General features: G+C 46.7%; 1 protein-coding gene across 2 annotated transcripts in view; it reads left to right on the top strand.

Annotated features, from left to right (window-relative positions):
* The window catches only part of SLC8A2 (solute carrier family 8 member A2), a 61,539-nt gene that overhangs the window by 29,452 nt on the left and 15,473 nt on the right, over nt 1–16,614 (top strand). Inside the window, exons 3-4 of one of the 2 annotated variants that reach the window (XM_034438097.3) lie at nt 13,897–14,000; nt 14,882–14,899. In XM_034438097.3, coding sequence (XP_034293988.1) covers nt 13,897–14,000; nt 14,882–14,899 — 122 coding nt within the window. The remainder of the gene's footprint in view (nt 1–13,896; nt 14,001–14,881; nt 14,900–16,614) is intronic. The other variant, XM_034438098.3, reaches the window with a different exon arrangement.

Below are 16,614 nucleotides of genomic sequence, written 5' to 3'. Positions count from 1 at the left end.
AGTAATGTTGAGTTGGCTACGCCCACACGGTCACATGACCACCGAGCCACGCCTACCCAGCTGGTCCTTAGGGCAGGGAACCGGTTGTTAAATTATTTGAATCCCACCACTGGCATGAGGTATGTCTGTCGCCTTGAGTTACCCATAAAGTAATAAAGGCCGGATAGAGATATAATAAAAGAAGTAAACAAATAGATATATTCCTTCTGAAAAGGGCGCATCGTAAAGGGGGGGGGCTTCTAGGGAGCTGGGGGAAAGGAAGGGCATTTAAAATATTCTGCCTTAAAAGTCAATGGATTCCAGGCCTTTTGTGTTGAAACTTCGCTCCCGAAGGACCTCTTTCCGCGAGGGGAAGGGAGGACATAATCCAGAAGTTGGCTGCCGGCTGCCGGTGTGCAATTACATCCGGCTGTGCCTCCTGATCCTTCCCCAGCGAGGTCAACCTCTTCCATGCTGCACAGTCTCTTCTTCTGCTCACCCACCTCTCACCCTCCCCTCCCGACCCAACCCAAGTCATAATGCAAAGTAGCGCTTAATCTCCTGTAAGCCCCAAGGATAAAGGAAGCAATCATCCCCCACAAGGGGCTCCTGGTTTCAGGATGAAGGGACTGGAGAGGTTATGACCCAGAGAAGAAGAAGAAGAAGAAGGGAGAGGCCCAGGGATCTCCTCCGCGGAAGACCTTCTGTCCTACCTAGAGAGCTTTCCAAATTAAAATCTCTTTGGGGTTCTTGGTGGTCTCTGAGCTTGGCGGTTTTCTTGCAGACATTTCATGACCCAACTAGGCAACGTCATCAGTGCTAGAAGGGAGTGAGGTTTATGGGGAGGAGGGCTTCCTTCTTTCCTTCCTTCCTTCCTTCCTTCCTTCCTTCCTTCCTTCTTTCCTTCCTTCCTTCCTTCCTTCCCTCCTTCCTTCCTGGCTCCCTCCCTTTTCTCTTTTTCCTTCTTTCATTCCTCCCTCCCTTCTTCCTCATTCCCTCTTTTCTTTTTCCTTCCTTCTTTTTGCGCTCCTTCTCTTCTCTTTCTTCTTCCTTCTTTTTTTCCTTCCTCCCTCTCTCCCTTTTCTCTTCTTCCTTCCTCATTCCCTCGCTTTTCTTTTTCCTTCCTTTTTTCCTTCCTTCCTTCCTTCCTCCCACTCCGACCCTCCCTTCCTTCCTTCCTCATTCCCTCTCTTTTCTTTTTCCTTCCTTCTTTTTGCTCTCCTTCTCTTTCTTCTTCCTTCCTTTTTTCCTCCCTCCCTCCCTCCCTCCCTTTTCTCTTCTTTCTTCCTTCCTCATTCCCTCTCTTTTCTTTTTCCTCCTTTTTCCTTCCTTCCTTCCTCCCCCCTCCGACCCTCCCTCCCTTCCTTCCTCATTCCCTCTTTTCTTTTTCCTTCCTTCCTTCTTTTCTCGCTCCTTCTTTTCTCTCTTCTCTTTTCTTTCTTTTTCCTCCCTTTTTTCCTCCCTTCCTATTCCTTCCTTCCTTCCTCCCCCTCTCCTTTCCTCTTCCTTCCTTCTTTCCTTTATTCTTTCTTCTTCCTTCCTTCCTCCCTTCCTCTGTTGCTTCGTTCCTTTGTTCCTTCGTTCCTTCCCTTTCCTTCCTTCCTTCCTTCCTTCCTTCCTTCCTTCCTTCCTTCCTTCCTTCCTTCCTTCCTTCCCCCCTCCCTCCCTTCCTTCCTTCCCCCCTCCCTCCCTCCTCCGTCGTCCTGGCAGCCAAGCTCCGCACCTGAGCAGCGCCTCTTTCCTGCTGGAACAGCGGCACATGCAATTCGCACCCTCGCGCGTGTTCTCGTTTCTGGCGGCTGCCAAATCCGCCCCCGCCGTCGCAGCCGGCGAATTCTCCATCATCCGCCCACATAGCCCAGGCCGGCGCGGCTCGCCTCCAGTCCCGACGAGCAGCCCCTTCCCTCCAGCAGCGGAGGCTCCTGAACTGCTGGGCAAGGGAAGGGAGAGGCCGGAGGGGCTCCAAGGGCTGCAGGGGGAAAGGTGGGGGGGCTAAGATCTGCTTGAGATCGCTGGCCAAGAGCCTCAGCAGGTTGTGTGAACAGGGCTTGAGCCGGGGGCTGGACTAGATGACCTCCAAGGCCCCTCCCAGCTCTGTTATCCTCTTATTCCACCGTCCCAGAAAAGCGGGCTGAGCCCCTTTCCCACAAGCCAGCCAGCCAGCTGCAGGAGAGACCCTGGTGTCTTCTCCCCACTTCTCGCAACCCACCGACCCACCCAGCCTCCGGGTGCATTTCCGAGCAGGGCACTCCGGAGTGTAATTTAGCCGCCTCCACCGCTCTCTCCTCTCTGGTGTCAAGAGCCCTCCCTGGCCTCTCTTTATCCAAGAGCCCAGAGATGATGGATGATGTTTTCCAATATTTCCCCAAAGACGGCGGGTTTTATTCAGCGCAGGTTATTTATTTGCTACCTGTCACAGGTTTCTGTCTGCGGGGCTAAATTTAGCACGGGGGATGAGCGAGGAGGGTCCGTAGAACAGAAGGTCCCAAATGGGGTGTGTGTGTGTGAGAGAGAGAGAGCGAGAGGGAGGGAGGGGGGAGATGCTGTCTTCAGTTTGAAGGACCATGCCCCGGTTTGGAGGCGGATGGCCAACCCACCAGCCACGTTGTGGGTGGAAGGAGAGGGTAACGTGGCTGGAAAAGCTGCAATTTTAACAGGCCCAAAGATGGAGATGAGAATGGCTAGGAAGGAAGGAAGGAAGTGGTCCAGCGGCTTCTGGATGGAGGAAAATAAATCAGCCTGTTGCAACCCCCCAGAAAGGAAGGCCTGCAAAGCACATGGTTGTTACGGCATTGATGATGCTATCTGGTTTGATAATCAAAGGTCTGCAAGAAAACCCCCCAAGCTGAGAGAATATGAAGGTCCCCACAGTCCTTGGTGTCCTCCTTCTCCTCCTCCTCCTCCTCCTTGCCCCTTGTCCTCCATTCCACGAACCCCACTTCTGTCTAGCTCTGATTAAGTTCCCTAATTGGGTCATGAAATTGGTTTTCTTGGTTGCAAGAAAACAACCAAGCTCAGAGAGCATCAAGGACCCCACACTCCTCTTCCTCCTCCTCCTCCTCCTCCTCCTCCTCCTCCTCCTTCTCCTCCTCCTCTTCCTCCTCTCCACAAACCCCACTCCCTTCCAGCACTGATGGTGTTACCTAGTAAGGTCATGAAACAATCTGCAAGAAACCCACCAGCTCAGGGACATTATAGTTCTTCTCCTCCTCCTCCTCCTCCTCCTCCTCCACCTCCTCCTCCTCCTCCTCTCCACAAACCCCACTCCCTTCCAGCACTGATGGTGTTACCTAGTAAGGTCACGAAACAATCTGCAAGAAACCCACCAGCTCAGGGACATTATAGTTCTTCTCCTCCTCCTCCTCCTCCTCCTCCTCCTCCTCCTCCTCCTCCTCCTCCTCCTCCTCCTCTTCCTCCTCCTCCTCCTCCTCCTCCTCCTCTCCACCAACCCCACTCCCTTCCAGCACTGATGGTGTTACCTAGTAAGGTCACGAAACAATCTGCAAGAAACCCACCAGCTCAGGGACATTATAGTTCTCCTCCTCCTCCTCCTCCTCCTCCTCCTCTTCCTCCTCCTCCTCCTCCTCCTCCTCTCCACCAACCCCGCTCCCTTCCAGCACTGATGGTGTTACCTAGTAAGGTCACGAAACAATCTGCAAGAAAAGCGCCAAGCTCAGAGAGCACCAAGGACCCCAGCGTTCAACCCCGAGCTACGAATCTTCTCTTCCATCGATATTGTCATTATTGTGAGCTGGCACTGATTCAGTCGGCCTTGAAGAGAGAGAGAGAGAAGGGAGAGAAAGGGTTAATGCGCCAGGCAATTCACCGCTTACAAATCTCTCCCGAAGAATATCCACCTAGAGTGGCGAGCGCCCAAGAGATATTCAGTTCTGTTTCTCCCTTGAATGGAAAATATTTAAAAACAGAACGAGGCAACCTTTTCTTGCATTCACTCTGGGGAAACGCTGCTCCGCCTGACAGGCCAATCCTTAAATGAGATCACTCTCGTCTCCGGAATTAAAGAGGGCTGTGAATCTGACAGGTGGGAGCCGAATGGACAAGTGAGACCTTGGTGGGGTTTCCCTCGATGGGGGGCTCATCTGTCTTTGGTCCAGATTTGAGGACCGAACAGAGAGGAGTGCTGGGATACTTTCAACCAGAGGTCAGCAACCTGCGGCTCTGGAGCCGCATGTGGCTCTTTCACCCCTCTGCTGCGGCTCCCTGTCACTCAAAATATGCGTCACAACCGCCAATGTGTGACACCCGCCGGCACGCGATTTATTGAGCTTTTCAACCTCCGGTAGGCCAACCATAGATAAATCCAAGAAAAGAAAAGTTTCAGAAGAAAACAGAACGTTTCATTCAACTCCATATGCTAGTTTTGTGGCTGCTTAAGAAATAGTCAGGAAGGGTTTTTGTGGCTCCCGGTGTTTTTTTTTCTGTGGGAAACGGGTCCCAATGGCTCTTTGAGTGTTTAAGGTTGCAGACCCCTGCTTTAGACTGATCTTGGGGGGAGGGTAAAAATGAACCAACATGGCAACGGCAGTGAAAAAATCCGTAGCTGGGAATTTGAAATAAATACCTTGGCAGGATCAGGCGTGAAAGACCAGATCTACACATGATGGTCCAATGGCACTGGGATTTATTGCTAAAAAAGAGTTTGCAAAGGAATCTTCTCAACTAACATGTGCGCTTGCTTGAAGTTAGATAACAGTCAGTGGAATTCAAGAGGGGGTTGGACTTATTTGGCTTATGACTACGTAGAGATTCAAGGCTAATCCCTCTCTCTTTTTTTTTTTTAAATTTGATTTATATGCCGCCCTTCTCCGGAGACTCAGGGCGGCTTACAATGCGTTAAGCAATAGCCTTCATCCTTTTGTATATTTATACAAAGTCAGCTTATTGCCCCCACAATCTGGGTCCTCAATTTACCTACCTTAGAAAGGATGGAAGGCTGAGTCAACCTTGAGCCTGGCGAGATTCGAACCTGCAGTAATTGCAGACAGCTGATCTTAATAACAGGGTGCTTTAGACCACTGTACTACCAAGGCTCCTTAATGCCACCCCCCCTAGGTTCTGCCACGCCCGTTTCATTCAAGAGGAAGCCAAAGGAACATGGAAGAAGCCTACTCTAAGGCTTTCTTGGAGGCGAAGTTGAATCCAGATAATTTAATAATAATAATAACAACAGTAACAGAGTTGGAAGGTACCTTGGAGGTCATCTAGTCCAACCCCCTGCTCACACAGGAGATCTATACTAGGGATTCGAACCACTGAACTGCCGACCTTTCTGATTGACAAGCTCAGCGTCCGAGCCACCTAGCCAGGCTCTGTTAGGACCAGCTGGATGGACAGGTGTGTTAAATTATCTGGAGACAAGCTTCTCTTCCAGAATGGGTCCTTTGACATCCCTTAGGAAGGTAATGGTGGGAGATTGGGGACACCCATCTAGCTTGGCTACTTGAAGATGGGTGGACTTCAACTCCCAGAATTCCCCAGCCAGTCAGCAACACATAGGACAGGAGTCGGCAACCCGCAGCTCTGGAGCCGCATGTGGCTCTTTCATCCCTGTTGCTGGTCGGCTCCACAATTGATAGGGCTTTCGGTTAGGACAGGCAGAGCAAAAAGGACGCCATGCTAGGAGGAGACTATGATGGGGGAACCGGAGAATTGAACGGGGGCTTCCAGTTAGGACCTTTGTGGCTCTTTGAGTGTTTAAGGTTGCCGACCCCTCATCTAGCCTAACATAGGCAAAAACTTTTGCAGAGTTTCAAGGAGGGCTTTTCCAACCCAGCTTAACAAAAAACCCGGGTACCAACTCCAAGTTTCCCCTGTACAAACCAGGATCAGTGGCCATTGATAAAGATGGTTTCTTGTCAGCATGCAATCCTGAGTGAGCCTGAGTGGTGTAGGAGGCTAATGCCTCCTACTAAGGCAGCATTTAACATCCAGCTGCCTGCAATTACTGCGAGCTCAAGGTTGACTCAGCCTTCCATCCTTTCTAAGGTAGGTAAATTGAGGACCCGGTTTGTGGGGGCAATAAGCTGACTTTGTATAAATATACAAAAGTATGAAGGCTATTGCTTAATGCATTGCAAGCCGCCCTAAGTCTCCGGAGAAGGGCGGCATATAAATCAAATTTAAAAAAAAAAACCCCTTAGGAGATTGGTTGGCTTATATCAGCAATAGGATCCAACCTTTTGTAATCTAGTATGACCCTGTCAGCCAGGCTGGCTAAGGATTATGGGTATCGTGATCTGAGAGGGTTTGGCTGGTAGAGGGAGGCGAAATGGTTGCCAAGCTTCTCCATCATCTGCCTGTTTGTATCTCGGGGAGTGTCAGGCTCCGGAGCGATGGTACCGAGGGATGTTTTGACAGGCTAATGCCAGGCCCCGCTGGGGATTATGTTGCTCAGTTAGAGTAGACGGACTTGTTTTTCCGAACGTGTTTATTTTTAAAAAAAGCACGTTAAAGAACGGTTGCTAGCATTGGGTATGTCTCGTTTAAGAAAAGGAAGGACTAGGGGTGACAGGATAGCAGTGTTCCAATATCTCAGGGGATACCACAAAGAAGAGAGGGTCAATTTATTTTCCAAAGCCCCTGAAGGCAGGACAAGAAGCAATGGGTGGAAACTAATCAAGGAGAGAAGCAACCTGGAACTAAGGAGAAATTTCCTGACAGTGAGAACAATTAACCAGTGGAACGACTTGCCACCAGAAGTTGTAAATGCTCCAACACTGGAAGTTTTTAAGAAGATGTTGGATAACCCTTTGTCTGAAGTGGTGTAGGGTTTCCTGCCTGGGCAGGGGGTTGGACTAGAAGACCTCCAAGATCCCTTCCAACTCTGTTATTCTATTGTATTGTATTGTATTGTATTGTATTGTATTGTATTGTATTGTATTGTATTGTATTGTATTGTATTGTATTGTATTGTATTGTATTCTGTTCTGTTCTATTCTATTCTATTCTATTCTATTCTATTCTTGTTTTATTTCTATTCTATTCTATTCTTTTATTCTTCTATTTTATTCTATTAATGTTTTATTTCTATTCTATTCTATTCTAATTTTCTTTTCTATTCTATTCTATTCTTGTTTTATTTCTATTCTATTCTATTCTTTTATTTTATTCTATTAATGTTTTATTTCTATTCTATTCTATTCTATTCTATTCTATTCTATTCTATTCTATTCTATTCTATTCTATTCTATTCTATTCTATCCTATCCCATCCCATCCCATCCCATCCCATCCCATCCCCATCCCATCCCCATCCCATCCCATCCCATCCCATTAGGCTGCTAAAGCAGGACGGGCATCAGAGGATGGCCACCGTCTCCCTTGCTAGAATCCCAGCCGCAAAGACAAAGGGCTTCAGAGCATAAGCAGAATTCCTCTCCTGCCTGTCAGCATGTGCCCAGATGTGCACACTTCACCCTCAGCTGGCTTTCCCAGGAGAGTTGTAGCTCCTTAGGTGCGCTGGAGGTGCCTTAAAATCAAGGGGCGGGAAGTTCCTCTGGTTCATCAGCCATGAGGATGAACAGGAGATGTGAGAATAAGTCTTACAGAGTGGTGTAGGCAAAAGGGAGTAGGTTGACCTAGCAAAAAGAGAACTGAGTAGGAGTAACATTTTATAAGGGAAGAAACCGAAGCCTCTGGGGGCTTAGAATGATGTTTCTCAAGCTCTGAAGTTTTAAATTGGGTGGACTTCAATTCCCAGAATTCCCCAGCCATCATCCATTAAGATAGGTGGGCTTCACATTTTAAAGTAGCTAAGGTTGAAAAACATTGATATTGAACACTTTAGAAAGGCGTCAGGCGAGAAGAAGAGAGGAACGGAAAGTTTCCTCCTTGAGCAATTTACCGTAAAAAAAAAATCCATATTTTCCACCCAAACCATCGGCTTAAAGGGCTATTTCCATCCAACTCGATCAACGGCCTAAAATGGCCTTCTCTCAAAGGGGTGGGGGTGGGGAGCTGGTTTGAAAATCAGAGCTTGTGAAAGATTTCCCCAAAAGGAAAAGGTGGAAAGAAAGAAAAATGAAGATGTCAAAGAAACCGATGGCCGGCTCTCTTTTCCCCTTGGAACATGTTGTGCCCTGACAGTTCCTCTCTTGTAAATCTCTCTATCTCTCTCTGTCTGTCTGTCTGTCTATCTATCATCTCTCTCTCTCTCTCTCTCTCTCTCTCTATCTATCTATCTATCTATCTATCTATCTATCATCTATCATCTATCATCTATCTATTATCTCTCTCCATCCTATCTATCTATCTATCTATCTATCTATCTATCTATCTCTATCTATCTATCTATCTATCTATCTATCTATCTATCTATCCCTATCATATCTACATCTATCTATCTATCTATCTATCTATCTATCTATCTATCATCTATCTATCATCTATCATCTATCTATCATCTCTCTCCATCATATCTATCTATCTATCTATCTATCTATCTATCTATCTATCTATCTATCTATCTATCATCTATTCCTATCATATCTATATCTATCTATCTATCTATCTATCTATCTATCTATCTATCTATCTATCTATCTATCTATCATCTATCTATCTATCATCTATCTATCATCTCTCTCCATCATATCTATCTATCTATCTATCATCTATCTATCTATCTATCTATCTATCTATCTATCTATCTATCTCATCTATTCCTATCATATCTATATCTATCTATCTATCTATCTATCTATCTATCTATCTATCTATCTATCATCTATCTATCTATCATCCATCTATCTATCTATCTATCTATCTATCTATCTATATCTATCTATCTATCTATCTATCTATCTATCTATCTATCTATCATCTATCTATCTATCATCTATCTATCATCTCTCTCCATCATATCTATCTATCTATCTATCTATCTATCTATCTATCTATCTATCTATCTATCTCATCTATTTAGCCTAGGGGGTGGCCCATATGCGCTGCTTCAGTTGCTGAGATTGGGTTGCTGGGCCGCTGGCAATAAATCTTTTAGCACCGAATGAAATATTCACAGCTGCTCCGACTTTCTGTTTGTGCTGGTGTGTCTGTGCGAGGGCGAAAAAGAGGAATTTTTTGGGCCGAAATGCATTCAGCGAAACCCGGCTAATGGATCTGGCCGCGCCACGGAGGGGTTTTCAATCCGTGGGAGCCGAAGGCAGAAAGATTAAAAGGCAGTTTGGATTCTGTGGGTCTCCTTAAAGGATCTGGCCCACAGATAACAGGATAACAAGAGTCGGAAGGGACTTTGGAGGTCTTCTAGTCCAACCCCCACCCCCGGAAATCATTGGCTTACAACAGTTTGTTTAATGACCGTTCAACGTTAAAACAGCGTGAAAAAGCTTATGACCATTTTTCACACTTATGACCGTTGCGGCAGCCCCACGGCCACTCAAATCAAAATTCAGATGCTTGGCAACTGATTCATATTTATGACGGTTGCAACCTCCTGGAATCCCGTGTTCCCCTTTTGTGGCCTTCTGACAAGCAAAGTCAATGGGCAAGCCAGATTCACTTAACAACCGTGTTACCAACGTCAGTGCTTCACTTAGCAACTGTCGTGAGAAAGATCGTAAAATGGGGCAAAACTCACTTCACAAATGTCTCACTTAGCAACATAAATTTTGAGCTCCATGATGGTCATATGTTGACTACAGCATAACATTCCGGACAATCTCTTGTTCAAAACTTCCAGTGCCACAACTTCTAGTGGCAAGTTGTTCCACTGATTAATTGTCCTCACTGTTAGGCAGTTTCTCCTTAATTCCAGGTTGCTTCTCTCCTTGGTTAGTTTCCATCCATTATTGTTCCTTGTCCTGCCTTCAGGGGCTTTGGAGAATAATTTGACCTCCTCTTTTTTGTGGCAGCCCCTCAAATACTGGAAGACTGCTATTACGTCCCCCCTAGTCCTTCTTTTCATTAAATGAATACCCAATATATGTTCCTAGAGGTGGTTTAAAACCAGTTTTAAATCCGATAGATATAATTGGGACTGGAGGCTAAAACCTATGAAGAACGGTTGCAGGAACTGGGTATGTCTAGTTTTAATGAAAAGAAGGATTAGGGGAGACAGGATAGCAGTCTTCCAATATCTCAAGGGCTGCCCCTAAGGAGAGGGAGTCAAGCTTTTCTCCAAAGCATCAGAAGGCAGACAAGAATCAATGAGTGGAAACTAACCAAGGAGAAAAGCAACTTAGAACTAAGGAAAATTTCCTGACCGTTAGAACAATTAATCGGTGGAACAACTTGCCACCAGAAGTTGTGGATGCTCCAACATTGGAAGTTTTTAAGAAGATGTTGGATAACCATTTGTCTGCTGTAGGGTTTCTTGCCTGGGCAGGGGGTTGGACTAGAAGACCTCCAAGGTCCCTTCCAACTCTGTGATTCTATTCTATTCTATTCTGTTCTGTTCTATTCTATTCTATTCTATTCTATTCTATTCTATTCTATTCTATTCTATTCTATTCTTGTTTTAATTCTATTCTATTTTATTCTTCTTTTATTCTTCTATTATTGTTTTAATTCTATTTTATTCTATTCTACTCTACTCTACTCTATTCTTTCTATTCTATTCTATTCTATTCTATTCTATTCTATTCTATTCTATTCTTGTTTTGATTCTATTCTATTCTATTTCTTTTATTCTTCTATTATTGTTTTAATTCTATTCTATTCTATTCTACTCTACTCTACTCTATTCTTTCTATTCTATTCTATTCTATTCTATTCTATTCTTGTTTTATTTCTATTCTATTCTATTTCTTTTATTCTTCTATTATTGTTTTAATTCTATTCTATTCTACTCTACTCTACTCTATTCTTTCTATTCTATTCTATTCTATTCTATTCTATTCTATTCTATTCTATTCTTCTTTTATTCTTCTATTATTGTTTTAATTCTATTCTACTCTACTCTACTCTACTCTACTCTACTCTACTCTACTCTATAATTGTGTAGTTTGTCAACTTCTCGATTTTGGGATGAGCTTAGATTCTGGGCAGGGGCGCACGGACCCGATGAGCAGGTATGGGACTTGCTCATGTTGCACCATCTTTTCCTAAACGTTGAAACCAGTTGCAATTAAGATCAGGGATGCTAAACTGGGATCAAGCCAATCAGTCAATCCAAACCGATCAACCAATCGATCAAAATCGGTCGCGCTTCCCCTCTCTATTTTTTGGCCTGAATCCCCCCCGCACCACCACCCCCACCCCCCCGCAATCCTCTGATGGACTTGAGCTCTTTCTCTGAATCCCAACCCATCAGCCACTCCCTTTCGGAGGTGGGCGGGGGAGAGAGAGAGAAAGCCCCCCCCCACACCCACCCACCCCGGATCATTTGTCAGTCATTGATTTCTTAGCGCTTCATGTCAACAACAAAAATCTCTTGTTACCATGGCAACCCTTCCCCGGTGCTGCGCCCGGGAGGGGGCCGGTGGGAGGCGGTGCCCAATCCTTCCTTTCTCAAAGGCCGCCGTGCCAGGCCCAAATCCCCTTCCGTTCAAGGGATGCAATTTGAAGAAGGAAAGTGTGCACGAAGGGGGCTTTGCGTTTTGGCCAGGGACACTTGCTTCCCTATGGGGAGCCCAGAGACGTTCTCCGTCAGGGCCGGTGTGGGCTGTCGAGAATGCCTTGATTCCTGCCTGGAGCAGGGGGGGTTAGACCTGATGACCTCAAGGGGCCCTTTTTTAGATTGAAGAATCCTAGGAGTGGGGGAAAGGATGAAGAGAGGTGACAACCCGTTGATCAAGCTTTCCAGGGTTACTAGCGTATCCGTTCCTCTTCCTCTCTGCCTGTATCCCTCATGGGTCCCTGTGGTCTCAGTGGCTGCAGAACGTTGATCGTTGTCATTTTGGTCTGCTGACTTAGGAACCAGGAGACAGTGAGTTCCAGTTCCACCTTAGCCATGAAAGCCGGCTTGCGGGGGCGGGGGGGAGATACCTTTGGGCCAATCACGAGGAGACAGTGAGTTCCAGTTCCGCTTTAGGCATGAAAACTGGCTGGGAGATATCTTTGGGCCAATCTCCAGGAGACAGTGAGTTCTAGTTCCGCCTTAGCCGTGAAAGCCAGCTTGGGGGGGGGGGAAGTATCTTTGAGCCAATCACCAGGAGACAGTGAGTTCTAGTTCCGCCTTAGCCGTGAAAGCCGGCTGGGGAGGGGAAGTATCTTTGGGCCAATCACCAGGAGACAGTGAGTTCTAGTTCCGCCTTAGGCGTGAAAGCCGGCTGGGGAGGGGAAGTATCTTTGGGCCAATCTCCAGGAGACAGTGAGTTCTAGTTCCGCCTTAGCCGTGAAAGCCGGCTGGGGAGGGGAAGTATCTTTGGGCCAATCACCAGGAGACAGTGAGTTCTAGTTTCGGTTTAAGCATGAAAACTGGCTGGGAGGGAAGTATCTTTGGGCCAATCACCAGGAGACAGTGAGTTCTAGTTTCGGTTTAAGCATGAAAACTGGCTGGGAGGGAAGTATCTTTGGGCCAATCACCAGGAGACAGTGAGTTCTAGTTTCGGTTTAAGCATGAAAACTGGCTGGGAGGGAAGTATCTTTGGGCCAATCACCAGGAGACAGTGAGTTCTAGTTTCGGTTTAAGCATCAAAACTGGCTGGGAGGGAAGTATTTTTGGGCCAATCACCAGGAGACAGTGAGTTCTAGTTCCATCTTAGCCATGAAAGCCAGTTGGGTCTGTCTATATTTGGGTCAGAAGCACCTATAAAGCTAACCAAAAGGTGCTTCTGGTTTGGAAGGATATGCTGGTGACAACCAGGGAATGCTTGGTTGTCAAAGGTACTGCAATTTTCAGGGAGGCTCCTTTCATATCCTCCAGTCAGTTGGATGACTATAGGCCAATTACTAGGAGACGGTGAGTTCTAGTCCCGTTTTAGGCATAAAAACTGGCTGGTGACTTTGAGCCAATCACCAGGAGACAGTGAGTTCTAGTCCTGCCTTAGGCATAAAAGCTGGCTGGTGACTTTGGGCCAATCACCAGGAGACAGTGAGTTCTAGTTCCGTTTTAGGCATAAAAACTGGCTGGTGACTTTGGGCCAATCACCAGGAGATGGTGAATTCTAGTCCCACTTTAGGCATAAAAACCAGCTGATGACTTTGGGCCAATCACCAGGAGACTGGGAGTTCTAGTCCTGCCTTAGGCATGAAAGCCAATTGGTGACTTTGGGCCAATCACCAGGAGACAGTGAGTTCTAGTCCTGTTTTAGGCATAAAAGCTGGCTGGTGACTTTGGGCCAATCACCAGGAGACAGTGAGTTCTAGTCCCGTTTTAGGCATAAAAACTGGCTGGTGACTTTGAGCCAATCACCAGGAGACGGTGAGTTCTAGTCCTGCTTTAGGCATAAAAGCTGGCTGGTGACTTTGGGCCAATCACCAGGAAACAGTGAGTTCTAGTCCCGTTTTAGGCATAAAAACTGGCTGGTGACTTTGAGCCAATCACCAGGAGACGGTGAATTCTAGTCCCACCTTAGGCATAAAAACCAGCTGATGACTTTGGGCCAATCCCCAGGAGACTGGGAGTTCTAGTCCTGCCTTAGGCATGAAAGCCAATTGGTGACTTTGGGCCAATCACCAGGAGACAGCGAGTTCTAATCCCACCATAGGCATGCAAGCTGGCTAGGTGACTGTCAATCCCTTTCTCAGTTCAACCTACCTCACAGGGCTGTTGTTGTGGGAAAAATAGAAGGAGGAAGGTAAGTATGCCCACTACCTTGTGCTCTTCAGAAACCATAATAAAGGCAGGATAAAAGTCAGATCCGTTAATCGACCCGCTTAGGGAGGGATCTACTACAGCAGCTTTTCCGATGCCTCCTAGGATCTTCTAAGGCTGATAAAGTCCTTTCCCCTTTAATGCATTTCACCTTGTTTCTTCTCTCTTCTTCGCTTCGCACAGAAAATCGCTTCACGTGAAGATTGTGGACGTCGAAGAATATGAGAAAAAAGACAGTTTCTTCATTGAACTGGGCCAACCCCGTTGGTTGAAAAGAGGAATCTCTGGTACGTGGGGTGGCAGGAGGAGGACACCCCCTCTAGGGCAGGAGGAAAACAGGCCCTATGGAGGTGGTAATATGGGGTTAGGGCTGGATGGCTGGGGAAATCCACCCATCTTAAAGCATGCTGACTGGGGAATTCTGGGAGTCGAAGTTCACCCATCTTAACCCATGTGACTGGGGAATTCTGGGAGTCAAAGTCCACCCATCTTAAAGCATGCTGACTGGGGAATTCTGGGAGTCAAAGTCCACCCATCTTAAAGCATGCTGACTGGGGAATTCTGGGAGTCGAAGTCCACCCATCTTAACCCATGTGACTGGGGAATTCTGGGAGTCGAAGTCCACCCATCTTAACCCATGTGACTGGGGAATTCTGGGAGTCGAAGTCCACCCATCTTAAAGCATGCTGACTGGGGAATTCTGGGAGTCGAAGTCCACCCATCTTAAAGCATGCTGACTGGGGAATTCTGGGAGTCGAAGTCCACCCATCTTAACCCATGTGACTGGGGAATTCTGGGAGTCGAAGTCCACCCATCTTAACCCATGTGACTGGGGAATTCTGGGAGTCGAAGTCCACCCATCTTAAAGCATGCTGGCTGGAGAATTCTGAGAGCTGAAGTGCACCCATGCTGCGACCGTCGTAAGCGCAAGGACCGATCATAAGCTCCTTTTCTCAGTGCCTTTGTGACTTCAAACAGTCGTTCAACGAATGGTTCTAAGTCGAGGACTATGTGATGAAGGGTTCCTTTGATGGGGGTCCCCACCCAACTTAGGGTCTCAAGCTTTGGTGCTACCTTATGCTAATTATTATGCAATTATGCTAATTGCATAATTTTTTTTCTCTCTCTCTCTCTCTTTCTCTCTCTCTCTCTCTTTCTCTACTTGCAGCTCTCCTGCTCCATCAAGGTAAGCCCCCTCCCCTTTTCTCTTTTTCTTCGTTGTCGAGTTAGTTTTCCTTCCACAATTTGGATTGACCGCAGATTTCCCCCCCCCCCGCCCCGCTCATTTTGCTGTTCTCTACCTGTCCATCTTTCTTACTTTTTTGGTAATCACATAGCTGTCTTTCTCGTTGTGCTCTCTTTCATTATTTATTTTATCGTTCTATTATCTTACTTCTGTTCTTCACATTTTTTTTTCCTTTTTATTGTTGTAAGCCGCTCCAGACTAACCCCACGGCAAGCTGGAGGGCAAATAAATTTAATAAAATAATAATTGGGGTACCTACTCTGAGTGCATCGCAGGCACCCACCGGTATCACCCAGCACCAAATGACTTTTTGGGGCCCTGTTCTTAAATGTATTGATGTTCTGTTCGCTTGCCATAAGTTTTTCCCTTATTTATTTATTTATTTATTTATTTATTTATTTATTTATTTATTTATTTATTTATTTATTGGTTCGATTTATATGCTGCCCTTCTCTGGAGACTCAGGGCGGCTGACAATGCGTTGAGCAATAGCCTTCATACTTTTGTATATACCTGCTTAGTAGGGCTTTTGCCCCCCCCCTCCCCAGCGGTGTTCTTTTTTATACAAAGTCATCTTATTGCCCCCACAATCCGGGTCCTCATTTTACCTCCCTCGAAAGGATGGAAGGCTGAGTCAACCTTGAGCCTGGTGAGATTTGAACTTGCAGTAATTGCAGGCAGCTGGTGTTACTTAACAGCGCTTTAGTCTGCTGCGCCACCAAGGCTCTTTGATGCTTTCTGCATCAAAGTAATGTACTTGGGTGTTTTACTGCATATCAGCATATGCTGACTCTGTAAATTGCTTAGAGAGGGCTGTAAAGCACTCTAAAGCTGTATATAAGTCTAAGGGTTATTGCTATTGCAGTCTAACTCTGCCCAATGCTAGGAGTTCGATCCTGACCAGTCGAGGTTGGCTCAGCCTTCCATCTTTCCGAGGTGGGTAAAATGAGGACCCAAATTGTTAGGGGCAATAATGCTGACTCTGTAAACCGCTTAGAGAGAGCTATAAAGTGCTATGAAGCGAGCGGTATATAGAAGTCTATTGCTATATCTAAATATATCCCATTCACCCTTACGTAGGCCTTTGCATCTCCACCAAAGTGAAAGTCGAGCAGAATTTCACACCTTCTTCGTCATCAACAACCCTGGAGGTTTTTTAAAGAAGAGATTGGGCAGCCATTTGTCCAGAATGGAATAGGGCCGTGATGGCGAACCAGAGCCACATCAGGGAGCATGGGAGCTCAGCTGCACGCCAACCGGCTGATTTTCGGGCCCACCGGAAGTAGAGAAACAGGCTGTTTCCTGCCTCCGGAGGGCCTGGGAGTGGGTGGGGAAGACCCGTTTTTTGCTCTCCCCAGGCTCCGGAGGCTTTTTAGGAGCCTGGGGAGGGTGAAAACAGCCTTCCCCACCTCCCCAGAGGGCCTCCGGTAGGCCGTTTTGGCCCTACCCAGGCTCCTAGAAAACCTCTGGTGCCTGGGGAGGACAAAAAAATGGGCCTACCGTGCCATCGTGTGCCAAAAGCTGGGTGGGTGGGTGTCGCATGTGCGGGGGTGGGGCGCATAGAATAATGGGTGTGGGCACGCGACCCCCGCCTTTGGCACGCGATGGCAAAAAGGTTACCCATCACTGGTTGGACTAGAAGACCTTCAAGGCCC

Source organism: Pantherophis guttatus, chromosome 10 (assembly GCF_059756535.1).
Source record: "Pantherophis guttatus breed Tessera chromosome 10, ASM5975653v1, whole genome shotgun sequence".
In the NCBI taxonomy this organism is placed as follows: domain Eukaryota; kingdom Metazoa; phylum Chordata; class Lepidosauria; order Squamata; family Colubridae; genus Pantherophis; species Pantherophis guttatus.
The sequence above is the reverse complement of the archived record's forward strand: the minus strand, read 5'-3'. Positions and strand labels throughout refer to the sequence as shown.